This window comes from Eublepharis macularius, chromosome 2, assembly GCF_028583425.1.
Source record: "Eublepharis macularius isolate TG4126 chromosome 2, MPM_Emac_v1.0, whole genome shotgun sequence".
Classification (NCBI taxonomy): domain Eukaryota; kingdom Metazoa; phylum Chordata; class Lepidosauria; order Squamata; family Eublepharidae; genus Eublepharis; species Eublepharis macularius.
In genome coordinates, this window is record NC_072791.1 from 34,842,556 (window position 1) to 34,856,556 (window position 14,001).

A 14,001-nucleotide genomic window follows, 5' to 3' on the forward strand; every position below is an offset into this window, starting at 1 on the left:
AGAAAATGGACACAGTAAAGATATAATCCTGTCCTGTGTGCACAGAGAGTAGGGGGCACAGTGTTCAAAGGGGGGAAATCCTGTTTTCCCTGGGAGCTGCAGAATAATGTCCATAATCTTGGTGGTAATGTAACAGGAGATTTCCAGAGCCCTCTACAACCAGTTAGAGGAGATACAAGGAGACCTTGCTGTCATGTTTATGTTGTCTTGCAGTTCCCAGAACAGTAACTGTGGTTTGCTTTCTCTGTGTACTTTATATGCTAAGTAACTTATGACCAAGAGCGTGTGACAATGGATGCCTGGATAAGGGTAGGGGAGTTGTGCCATTCTCTGAGGTGGCATACCTTTGGAACAACTCTGGTACTTTATGGTTGCACTTCATACATGCGATCTTCCTGGGGGCTAGATTGAATCAATATGTTTGGCTCTTGTGCCTATTAATATTACGTGATCTTAATAATGATAATTCTTCTGAGAAATTAAATACTCATTAGCAATTACAGAAGTACTGTTGCTTTGGTAATTATACTATGTGGAGGAAATTCCATCAGGTAGATTACAAAATCTGTGATGGAATCTGGCTAATAATGCAGGAGAGTCTCACCATTCTCCCCAGCAATCATATGCTCTTCTTAAAATCATCTTTGTAGTAGCAGCTTCTGATAAAAGACACAATTGGCATACATATGTTGAGCTGTTGATTTGGGTTAAAATTCTGTGAGGTTGCTTGGTGTTACAGGTATAGCTGACAAAAACAACACTGTAATCTTCTGTATGTTGGAACTAACACTTTTATACACATAATCAAAAGTGTAAGTTAATATGGCTTCTATATGTTGAGCATGTGATCTAGCAAACAAAAACCACATTGTTAGATTCAGCCGCTGTAGCTCAAACAACAAGTTTAGCAGTCCAAAAAGGATGCTTGCCTTTAGTCATGGCTGCAAAAAGAACTGTGTGGGGCCTCATATAGATTGGGCCCATGGTGCTGGGAAGGAGGCTTTAGCTCTGAGAGTCAGTTTGGTGTAGTGAGAGCCAGTTTCGTGTAGTGGTTAAGAGCGGCGAGACTCTAAACTGGAGAACCGGGTTTGATTCCCCACTCCTCCACTTGAAGCCAGCTGGGTGACCTTGGGTCAGTCACAGCTTCTAGGAGCTCTCTCAGCCCCACCTACCTCACAGGGTGATTGTCATGAGGATAATGTGAGCTGAAGGGTGGTATATAAATAGAATGTTCTTCTTATTATTTATTATTCCTCCCCCCACACACATGCACACGGGGCCAGGTCCTATGAAATGAAATCAAAGGTGTCTATTAAGAGCAATATTTCTTCTTTTAATTCTTAAGAGGATGACTCACATTCTTTCTCATACAACCAGAGTGATGAAGTAGTTAGAATGTTGGAATGGGATCTGGAAGACCCTATGGAAGCTTATTGGGTAACCTTGGACCCGCCACAGACTCTTAGCCTAACCTACTCCGAAAGGGTTGTTGTGAGGATAAAATGTAGGGGAGGAGAACAAAACAAGCCAATGTGTAGAAAGATGGGGTATAAATAAGGTTGTCTGCTCCCTCCTACCTATTAGCAGGGTTGGGAGGGGGGAGCAGGCAATTATCTTCTTCTCTCTTGTGCCTTTTGATGACGTCAGTTGCAGTGTGACCAGAAGTGACAGCATCACAATGGGGGCTGATTCTTTAGGGCAATCACCAGGTGACCTGCCTCTTCTCGCTGATTGCCAGCAATTGGTGGGCAGAGCCAGGAATTCCCAGGAGATTGCCTGCCACTAGCAGCCACCTGCAAAAGAAAGAAGAAATATCACATATCATATACTATTTTCAATTTATAAAATTTAAATCAGTATGCTGGGGTTCCACAAGAAATCATGGGAGGATAAAACATTTTGGAAATTCCACCCCCTCCCCGCAATTCTCCCCTTCTGAGATCCTATAACTTCTCAGAGGCTTGAACAGGCTAATTTCCCCTTTTCTATTTTCCCTTTAACCATCAAGTGCTCCCAACATCCAGTGCTCCAGTAACATCTTTAGTTATTAGACTGTTTTGGTGTTGTTTCCCCCTTTTCTTTTGCCACCCTAGTTGGAATAATGAGACAGACACAAGGCTTGGAACTAAAGGGGCACTTTATTAAACATAACATCAACCATTAATACGGTAAAAAAAATAAAACATAAAAAGCCAGAAACAAAATCTACTAAAGACAGTTTGTCATCTAAAAATTATATACAATTGCCTTCTTAAAATAGCGTGCACCATCTCTGATTTATTCCAATACTTTTGCCAATGATGTTCTAGTAATCTCCTAATCTATTTCATATTTCTAGCTCCCTGATAAAGTACACAGCTAAGGGCCTACCAGACTGTGGGAAAGGATACCAAGGGTAGAATTTGTTTATGGCCCCAACCCACTCATCATTCCATGCAGCTGTAAGAGTTCTAGCTTGAGCTTACTCCTAGTTATGCATAAGATTGTAGTCTTATTTCATTAATGTTCTTATATCTTCTTTAGGAATGTTATATATATAACAATTTGAGCTGTTTTACAGTGACCATTTATTATGTATGTATGTACAATTATATTTGTACACCTCCTTTAAAAGTCAGTTTTCAAAATGGTTTGTAGCCTAAAAACAATGCAAATTACAAAACAACCACATTACTAAAATAAGCAAGCCAAATATCAATAAACTCAAAATCTGTCCTAAAAGCCTAGTAGAACATTTTTGACAGCTTCCTACAAGAGGCAAGCAATAGGGCCAAAGGTGTTTCTTCACGAAAGGCATTCCACAGCAATAGGCATTCATTCCACTGGGAAGACCATAACTCCCATCCTTTTTTCCATGAAGGAGCCTCTAAATGAATTTTTCAAATCCCTAGGAACCATTACCTATGAAAACATTTACAGGGCAGAAAAAGTTGATGGTGGGGAGTGCAATTCAATTACTGCTAAACTATTATCAATACAATTTATTTGTAAAGAGTTGGTATAGGTATAGATATGTGTCAGCTTTTATAACCTTAATAACCATGCTATTTCAAGGGATATTTGGAATTTTCATGGTATTTCAAAACTTTATTTATTTGTTCCATGATTTCTCACAGAACCCCCGATAATGTCCTGAGCAACCCCAGGGTTCCATGGAACCCTGGTTGGGAAACACTGCTCTAGTGGATCTTGCAAAAGGTGAAACTCAGAGCAGGACCTCAGGAAATTTTAAAGCTACTCGGGAAGAGTATCACACAGGGGGAAAGAGTATCACGCAGCGATATCACGCAGGAGAAACTGTATGAACACCTCTGTGCTTTATTATTTTGTGAATTAAACATAGCAGTACATTTACTTGTTGCAGGCCTGTCTGTGAGAAGTGTTTGCTGGCGAGGAGATCACATTTTAGTCGGAACACAAGACAGTGAAATTTTCGAGATTGTGGTACATGAACGCAATAAGCCTTTTCTTATCATGCAAGGGCACTGTGAAGGAGAGCTTTGGGCCCTGGCAGTTCATCCTACAAAACCCTTGGCCATGACTGGAAGTGATGATCGATCAGTCAGGTTAGCTCATTTGGATCCTCAAAAGAGATAACCAACCATATATTGAATTGAAATATACAAATTGATTTGTGGCTTTTTAGTGACATTTATGCTTTCTTATATATGCTACTGAAGTTCTGATATAATTTCATTTATTTATTTGAAATATTCTGCCCTTCCCATGAAGAACCCAAGGCAGCTTACAACGAATATGCCAATGACATCAAAAATTACATTGAATTAGAATAAGACAAGGGATTTGGAATAGATATGAAGGGTGATTATATGGAATTTTGTATTACTCCTATAAAATGGAGGAAAGGCAACAATGTTCCCCATCTTGAGCACCTTGCAGGAAATTTGGGATAAAATGTGATATAATTATATTATATATAAATTATAATATAATTATATCTAAATGAACTATAAAATATTGTACTTATTAATTAAAATAGTGATTTGATTTTCAGAGGAGCTAGTTTTTAATCAAAACTTCCTAGATTACTAATTTAAATTCAAATTTAAGTATATGATCCAGTCTGTACAGATATGCAGAAGTGCTTCCTTGATATAAGTATATGTTATTGATTTTATTGTAGCCTGAGTAGCTTCCCTAGTCTCTTCTTGTGCTCTGGGATGATACAGTACTTTGTTACTTGTTTTGTGGTCCTTTGCTTTACACTGATGGGCTTTGTGCCTGCTTAGAGCTTTGAGTCAAACTTTTAAAACTAGAGTATAGGTGTGAAAATCCTCTCCCTTTAGAGAACATCTGGATTGAACATGCCCAAGGGGAGGAGCTGAGCAGGAAGAGGCAACTCCTCTTAGGCACGCACAGTCAAGATTATGCCTCTGAAGTGAAGGATTTTCATACCTAAAAACAACTTGTAGAATTTTCCAAATTGAAGTTCAGCACTAGTACAAAGCCCATCTGTGTGAATGCACTGATGATCACTTGAAGAACGGCAGTAACAGGTAAGCAACATATTTGTTCTTATTTGCATCACATCCTGCTTTCTTTATAGTGAATATGGTTTTTGAATGTTGCCTTACTTGCATCTGATCCTAATTCTTACTGCACTTCAGAAGTTGTTAGCAATAGTTCTGTGCTACATGTTCATGACATTCAATTATGGTATGAAAATTGTCATTTCCTGAGGGGCAGAAGTTCTACTAAAAGAAGAAAACTCTTGCAAAACATTAGCCCTTTACAATGAAAATGTACAGCACTTTCCATGTTTCAGCAACCCCTGTACTGAGAGACGATAAAGATATATATTGTGTAGTGTATCAATTCACTTAAAATAGCAATTGTTGTCGATCCTGTTACATCCATTCCAGCTGTAAATACACTGGAGTGAGTTGATCAGAAATATATGTGCATCATTATGTCATGTATAATTGGAACACTATATCATATAACTAAAGTTTTATGGTACTTATCCCCACCATATCCATCCAAGTTCTATACAGAAAAGCAGCCATTCTACCCTAAATCATCTGAATCTGTGTTACAAATGACATCACAGTGAGTGAAGTGGTCATTGGACTGTCAGACTGGATTTATTTTTATTGTGTGATGAGGTGAATGGAAATCATAAATCACCTTATTATGGTCAACAAAAATTAAGCAAGCAGCCTAACAGGGCAATTAGATGATCAGTTTCCTGCACAGCCAGCTATACTGTACAATGATTACTGTACAATTTTCAGGGATATTTTGGGAACATTGCCTTGAGTATTAGTCCAGTTCAGAACACAGGAGGCTCATGAAGATAAAACATAGGCTTTCTCAAGGAATTTTTAAAGAAAAGAAACCTATTATATGGATAATAATATTTCTTTACAATGTTTGTGCTGAATACTTTTCTTGTAGAATTTGGAGCCTTATAGACCATGCACTGATTGCACGGTGCAATATGGAAGAACCAATTCGTTGTGCAGCTGTTAGTACTGATGGAATTCATCTTGCACTTGGAATGAAAGATGGTTCTTTCACAGTACTTCGAGTTAGGTATGTTTATAAATTAGAGACTATTAAACAAAAATAAACACAAAATCAACTAATTATTTCAGATTAGTTATGTCACACTGATACACTGCAGATACACCATGCTGATCAAAAGTTGATTTCCTTAGACAGAGTTCTGCTTTCTACCTGGTATTGCTGCAGGGCATCACTTCCAGATCCATCCTTCCATTTAGACTCCTGTAAAGTGTTTCTTTGGTACACAAGATTAGTGCTGCTGTAGGTAGCTGATTTTTGTGGATGTGTCTGGTAGTTGTGGGAATTCTGCGCAAACAGGACCCAAAGATAATTATTTTGGGCTCACTACAGATTTGTAACACCCCCCCCCCCCCAACATGATCCTTGACCCAACATGCAATTTTATGTCATGAAAGAAAAACTTCTGTTTTATTTCTGGAATGACGCTAAGGCTGCAGTTCTAAGAATACTTTCCTGAAAATAAGACCCATTGAATAAAATGAGACTTACTTCCAAGTAGACAAGTTTAGGATTGTTCCCACAGAGCATATTATGGTAATGAGCCTGCAGTCTAGTCTAGTCATCCTTACCAGTCCCAGCCCAGTAAAGTATACCCATTTTCCCCATATCTTTGGGTCCTGTTCACAGACAATGGCTGAATCCTACAAGGATTCTGCTTATGGGAAATAAAGGAGGAACATCCTCTCCTGGTTCTCTTCAATGCATCTAGCCAAGTGATTTTTTTTGTCTGCAAGGGTCCCTTGGCTCCCCACAATGAAAGGGAAGATGAGGAAATACCCTTTTCTGCTAGTAGGGTGTCAGTAGGATCAAATCCATTATTTTGCAAATTGATGGACTCCCTGCTTTATTTTGGTTCCCCAGACAGGTAGGTGCACACAGGTGTGTGTGTGTTATGTGCTGTCAAGTCACCTCCGATCTATGGCAACCTTATGAATGAAAGACTTCCAAAACATCCTATCATTAACAGACTTGCACACTTGAGGATTTCCTTATTAACGTGTACGTGCCTCAGCTTGAAACTGAGTATCATCTTCTGGCTTTTTAGAATTGAAGAGTCTTCCTGATGGGAGTACAATATCTGCATGTGTGAACATGCAGAATGGCAGAGAGCTAGGTATAATACATAGTGAAATTTACAGTACAATCCTAAGAGCATGTACCTGGGACTAAGCCCCATTAAATAATGTGGGACTTACTTCTGAGTAGACCTGCTTAGGATTGCTTCCTAAATCTCTTGACAGGCAGTCTTAACCATCTGATATTTTTCTTTTTCTGTGTTGCAGAGATATGACTGAGGTTGTTCATATTAAAGATAGGAAAGAAGCTATACATGAATTAAAATATTCGCCTGATGGAAATTTCCTTGCAGTTGGCTCCAATGACAGCTCTGTTGATATTTATGGTGTTGTTCAGCGGTACAAAAAGGTTGGAGAGTGTGCTGGATCCACAAGTTTCATCACTCATATGGACTGGTCATTGGACAGTAAATATTTGCAGACCAATGATGGCAGTGGGAAAAGGCTATTTTACAGGATGCCTGGTGAGGTTTTATTTACATATGAATATAGGCAGAAATCTTGATGCCTGAGTTGCCAAATGTTTTTGTAAAATAACACATTCTTGTTGCAATGATTGTATCCAGTATTTCCTCTCCAAACCAGTCCCCATTAGCCTTGGCACCCTATTATTCTCCTCTGAGCACAGCACATCTAAAAATAGATTTGCCGTTCAACTGTCTTCCTATCTTAGTGCATGAAAAAGAGACAGAATACTGGACAGACTAACTATATAATATTCATATATGCTACTACTGCCCCACTGTGTCGGGATATTTATTACATTTCCTTTAGTTCCAACATTATTTACTGAGTTTTATCTGTCTTTTTTCTTCAGGTCATGAATACTGTTTTCCCTTCCAATAATTTGTTTATTTATTCATTAATTTTATTTTATATATGTTGTTTCCATCCAAGCAGGAATCTCACACACTTTACATGTATAAACTGTAGAAACAAATCAACAATACAAATCTCAATAACAATCTTGAAGTCATGTACCTGAAGAAATGGGCTGCTGCTTAGAAAAACTGTGTGTATAAACCACTCTGAAGTGCTGGATTATATTTTTCTGTTTGATGACTAAAAATATTAATACAATAATTGTCTTAATAGATGACGTGAACAATTAAAAGTTGTGTCTTTTATGATTAGGTGGGAAAGAAGTGGCAAATAAAGAAGAGCTAAAAGGTATCCAGTGGGCCTCATGGACCTCAATTTCAGGCCTTGAAGTTAATGGGATATGGCCTAAATATTCCGATATCAATGATATCAATTCTGTAGATGCGAATTTTATGGGCCAAGTTCTAGTTACCGCTGATGACTATGGAATAGTAAAACTGTTTCGGTATCCTTGTTTAAGAAAAGGTAACTTTTCTGTTTAAACACTGAATTTTACAGATATGGAAACCTGATGCCTAAATGCTGGGTCGTGCCCAGTAAAATGTTTTACTCCCCGCTCCACCTCTTTGAAGTGAAGACTCCCTTGTGGTATCACAAACTGACTGAGTATCTGTTTAATTTCAAAATTGACTTGCCACGTATCATGGATGGTGGGTTGCTGTTTGAGAAACACAAGCAGATAGTATCCCTAACTACATGGAATGAATTGTGTAGTTCTTTGGATTCTATCAGTTTGCTTTGATAATGGAATCTTATTAAATCAACCAAATACTAACACATTTTCGCATTAGTGACCCTAGCTTGTGTTTTATGTAGGACAGATTGACAGATCAAGAAAGTCTTATGTTCAGATAAACACGGTGGACCGAAATATTGTTCTATACATACATTTATCAATAAGGTGTGGAAAAGAATCCAGATTCATTGCAAGATTGAAATCTTTTCCTGGAAAGTAATAAATGAACAAGTGTTTGAGATTCAAACAAAGCCAAGTAATTGCTTTCGGTGACATTCTTAAAAATACTTTCCTGGGAGTATTTTTAAATGGGAGTAAGCCCCACTGAATAAAATGGAACTTATTTCTAAGTAGATCTACTTAGATTGCTGTCTTAGTTCCTAATAGGGATGGTATAGAGTCTGGCAAGGTAGCATAATAAAGGTCTAGCTGACAAAATTGATATCGAAGATAGTTTACAATATATTGTATAGTGCTTCCTTTTAAAATACTGTCGCTCTATTGTTGTCTTCCACTAGCGGGTGAAGACTTTTTTGTTTTGTCTGGCACCCCTAAGAACTGTTATTGGTCCTCTTCCCCTTTTTTCCTGTTATATGTGTTCATATGTTTTATTGAATTCTTTTATATATATTTTATATATATAATGTTGCTTTAATGTTGAAATGTTTTTATGTTTGCTACCTTGGGGACTCTATTTGGGTAGAAATGTGGCCCATCCAGAAGTCAGGAATGCAAACTTTACTAGCTGGGTTAGTAAATATAAGTGAAAGTTAAGTTTTCAAGGTCAAGTGATACTATCTGATCTGAAAAAAGTACATTGGTCCCTGTGTAGATGTAAGTCCAGCTTCTTCTGTGTAAATTCCTCTTTCATTCCCATATCAACTTTAACCGTACAATGGTGTATGGTTCATGCTGTCTGCTGTTCTAGGCAGGATCCTGTCATGTAATTTTTGCATCATTTAACGTGCCATATTCGTGCTTATGTTTTGCTTCAGTTCTGTTTATATTTCTGATTGGTTCCAGATTCCTGCAATCCAAATCCAATTGCATTGTTCATTGGATGTCCCATTCTGTTGATTCTGTTCACTTACTCTGTTATCTGCCTTGAGTCTCAGTGATAAATGTGTACTATAAATGATATAGATATATAAATAAAAATGTTTAAAATAAATAAATGAAATATCATTTGAAACATTTTTTTCTTACAGGAGCAAAGTTTAAAAAATATCTTGGTCATTCAGCCCATGTAACAAATGTCAGATGGTCACATGATTATCAGTGGGTTATTTCTATTGGTGGAGCCGATCATTCTGTTTTTCAGTGGAAATTTATTCCTGAAAGAAAGCTGAAGGATGCTCTTCACATAGCACCACAAGGTGAGAAAAATGACTTTTGAGCATAAAAGAGATTAAGAATTACTCAAGGCTTTTACATTATGTGTGTTCTTCCCTTAGATTCCCTTCCAGGCCACACAGTTGTATTATTCCTTTCTTGATTTCTCCCCCTTGCAGACTGTTTCATACTTTATTTATTTACTGTATTTATACCCCACTCTTCTCCCCAGTGGGGACCCAAGTGGCTTACATCATTCTCCTCCATTTTATCCTCACAATAACTCTGTAAAGTGGGTTAAACTGAGAGGGTATGACTGGCCCAAGGCCACCCAGCAAACTTCCTTGGCAGAGTGGGGATTTGAACCTGCGCCTCCCAGATCCTAGTCTGGCACTCTAGCCACTACACCATGCTGGCTCTCTCCTTTATTCTTACCTTGCTGTCTGTCACATGTGTTAATGACATCATAAGTACTTGGAATTTGATGTGGATCACAAACAAGCAAACAAACAAAAACTTAGTTATTAGGGGAAAAAATCAGAATCTTTTTCAGTAGCCACAAGGGAATCAACAGTCTTCTCTGCAGTATTGCCTTGCACTCAACAACATATGAAGCACCCATTCTTTCAACATCCAAAATCATGGTGCTCCACTTTGATATGTGAATTTTATATGATTTTTTGTATATAAACTGGAAAAAACAACCAACTTTCAAATGCCTTTATAAAATACTATATGGGAATTTCCATAGAATATCCAAACACCTATATTCCCATTCAGATGCACCCCAACTACCTACCTACTCAAGTGAATTTTAAAGTGGTCAAATTAGGGCTGGTAAATACACTCCGTACCAGTAAATACCTTAAAAGATCTACTCAGAAGAAAGTCCCATTTTATTCACTGGGCACAAACACAGTTTGTTGTTGTGCTTGTGTGCTCCCTTTTACCTGCACAGTTGACATCTTCATGGTTTGGGAAGCCTTGAATCAAACTCCACATTTATCATCATATTCTGAGCCAAATTGAGGTTGTTTCCTCCCTGAACATTGGAATTCTAAACTATAGTCTAATCCAATTTTCTGAATTTTAAATCCAGACAAAGAAGTCTTCAACCACACTGTGAATGAGGAAAGAAGGCAGGGAGTGGAGAAGCATGGCATGCAAGCTGGTTTAAGGCTCATGGTTTCTCATGATGTGTGAATTTTGTCCTAGAAGTAGAAGGAATCAACTAAAAAAAATATGAAGATAAAACTGACTTTTAAAATGTCAGTTCTCATAACTTCTTTAGAGGTAGTTTTAATATGTGGTAGGCCTCATGACTTTGTAATTTGTAATTACTTGGTATATTTAGTGGAGTATTTTTTAATTACCTTAATTTTGATTATACTGTTTCATTATCTATTTGGCTTATTTTGTGATACAGAAACCCTGGTTGATTCTAATAGTGAGGAATCGGATTCTGATCAGTCTGATGTTCCAGAGCTGGACTCTGAAATTGAGCAAGAGACTCAGATCACATACCGTCGACAGGTGTGTTTTCATGTAACTGCGTGTTTCCACCCCCTACCACCCACCACGACACTAGCAAGCCCTGGATAGTCTAGAGACTGGATACAGCACAGCCCATAAGCTGTGCAAGAAGTGGTAGGGTGCAAAGTAGTCATAGCAGTTACAACAGCTATTGGCCAGGAGCCACCAACCCATGGCATTCCTGTCTACCTAGAAGCAGTTACCAGAGAGATGCAAAGGATAATATTCAATAAAAAATATTAAATACAGTTCATAATCTTCATTTAACCCTTAAAAACTTAATTTGTTTGGCTGTGATGATCAGACATGAGCCAGTTACTGGGTCTGTTCAATTTGGCAAGGAAAGACTCTAATATATTGTTGAAGACTTTCAAGGCCGGAGAACGTTAGTTGTTGTAGATTTTCCGGGAGTGTCTCTCATTGACACTGAGAGATCTCTGTCTTTCGGTGCTACACCTCTGAAGATACCAGTCACAGCTGCTGGTGAAACGGCAGGAACTACAATGCCAAGACCATGGCCATACAGCCCGGAAAATCTACAACTAAAGACTCTAATGTCTGCCAAACACCAGATTTTTTCAAAACTGAGCATGTGCAAAAATACTGCCAATCCAAACATATTGTCAGCCATTAATGTTGCCAAGACTACTTAGATCAACACTGAATAGCAGGGTTTTTTAAAAAAACAAAACAAAACAGAATTTATTTACCTTTGATTTATATGATTTTTATTGAAATAATTGCCTGCTTATGTGGAGCAGGTGTGTGACAAAGATTGGGGCAAGGGTGTAGAACACATTTGGGATGTGTGATAACATGCATGTGTGGAAAGCTGATTGTATTATTAGGAAGGAATAGGGTGAGGCAGCCTGCCAAACCACTGTGAACTGCCTGATGAACAAAGAGTCTGTTGAAAAATTGTGTCCCTGTTTGCAACTGGTGAACAGGATGTGAGCTGAACTGGCAGGTGTTTAAGTATCCCCAGTAGTGGTAATTTTGATTTTTGAAAAAACGTTGTTTGAAAACAGTGTTCAATTTAGGTTACTCTGTAACTCCTTTGTATTTCTTTTAAAAAATGAACCTTTAGTGTGACATTTCAGAAATTTCTCCAAGGTATCAAAAGTACAGATGCAGCAGTACAATATAACATAGGGAGCAATCCTAACCAAGTCTGCGCAGAGTCAAGACTCATTTTACTCAACGGAGTTTACTTCTAGGAAAATGTGCTTAGGTTCGCAGCTATAATTATAGTAAAGAGTCCAGTAGCACCTTTAAGACTAACCAGATGCAAGAGAGCTGTAGTTCGCGAAAACTTATGCTACAGTAAAGTTAGTTAGTCTTAAAGGTGCTACTGGACTCTTTACTATTTTGCAACTACAGACTATTTATTTATTTATTTATTTATTTCAAATTTGTATTCCGCCCTCCCCGCAAGCGGGCTCAGGGCGGATACCAACATATTAAAAATACAATTAAAATACAATAAAAATGCATATTCATTAAAAACAATACATTTAAAACAAGACGGTGGACAGCCTTCACAGGGAGGGTTTTATACACCCCCCTTTTTTTCCCCCAGGCCGGCGGAGGCCCAGCCTCAGCCATATGCCTGACGGACCAACTCTGTCTTGCAGGCCCGGCAAAAAGATAGTAAGTCCTGCCAGGCACGGATTTCAGCAGACAGAGCATTCCACCAGGTGGGAGCCAGGACCGAAAAGGCCCTGGCTCTAGTCGAGGCTAGGTGGGCCTCCTTGGGGCCAGGGACTACCAACAGCTGTTTGTCCCCTGATCGGAGTGTCCTCTTGGGAATATATGGGGAGAGACGGTCCCATAGATACGCTGGTCCCAGTCCGCACAGGGCCTTATAGGTCAATACCAGAACCTTGAATCTGATCCGGTACTCCACTGGCAACCAATGCAGCTCGCGTAAGAATGGTGTTATATACACCTTATTTGGCATTCTCATAATAACACGCGCCGCTGCATTTTGTACCTAACACAGCTAACTCCTCTGGATCTATATCCATAATTATCGATCTACTGTCAAGTCTTCTGTACAGATTTTTTCCCAGCCTCTATACTGTAAAAACCTGTGAAGTCAGTGGAAAAGTTGCCCAAGTACTCAAAGTACCTATAGCCATAGAAAGAGCAAAGGTTGTGTCTTTTTCCAATACTGTAATTAATTGTATTACAATTACTGTCCAATGTTATCACAAGCAACTTCAGTGCGCTGGTTTTGTAGAAAGGTAAGAAAACTAGCTGTAAGCCTTTGTTTAGAGAGATTTGCTTTTCAGATGTTATGCTACTGTAAAGAGATTATATATTGTCTGCTAAGGTTTACAAAGAAGATCTACCTCAGCTTAAAGAGCAATGCAAAGAAAAACGAAAAACTGCAGCATCAAAAAGAAGAGAACGGGCTCCAATCAATAGTATAAGGTTGCACTTTGTTCATGGGTATGTAAAGGATTTTTTAGCTTAAAACATTTCACTTAGATTATTTTTCTTCATATAGAATTTGATATCTAAAATAATACCCCCCAAATTGCCAAAATTATGAAGTTTGTTTTTTCAGCTTGGCGTTTGCATTTAGTTGAGGTACTAAGGGTTTGATTCTGTCTGCTTTCTCATTCAACTTCACCTAATTTCTTTCATTTCTATATCCTCTATCCTATGTGTTCATGCAGATCCCTTGATCACATACATGCATAGCCTTTTTGGTGGTCAAAAGGGACTCTTTCCTTTTACTCCAAAGGAAAACTGATTGGATCCCACCCTGTTGACTTAAAGTGCCATCTTAAGCAGAGTTACACTGTTCTAAGTCCAATGAAGTAAATAGACTTTGACAAATGTAATTGTGCTTAGGATGACACTGTGAGGATGTTAATGGAATTA

The 14,001-nt window shown here is 38.3% G+C and overlaps 1 protein-coding gene across 3 annotated transcripts in view; it reads left to right on the top strand.

Moving 5' to 3' along the window:
* The window catches only part of EML5 (EMAP like 5), a 188,815-nt gene that overhangs the window by 74,165 nt on the left and 100,649 nt on the right, over window positions 1-14,001 (top strand). For all 3 annotated transcript variants that reach the window (XM_054971582.1, XM_054971581.1, XM_054971580.1), the window contains exons 7-13: window positions 3,365-3,566; window positions 5,419-5,556; window positions 6,834-7,090; window positions 7,761-7,973; window positions 9,453-9,620; window positions 11,003-11,109; window positions 13,445-13,563. In XM_054971582.1, coding sequence (XP_054827557.1) covers window positions 3,365-3,566; window positions 5,419-5,556; window positions 6,834-7,090; window positions 7,761-7,973; window positions 9,453-9,620; window positions 11,003-11,109; window positions 13,445-13,563 — 1,204 coding nt within the window. The remainder of the gene's footprint in view (window positions 1-3,364; window positions 3,567-5,418; window positions 5,557-6,833; window positions 7,091-7,760; window positions 7,974-9,452; window positions 9,621-11,002; window positions 11,110-13,444; window positions 13,564-14,001) is intronic.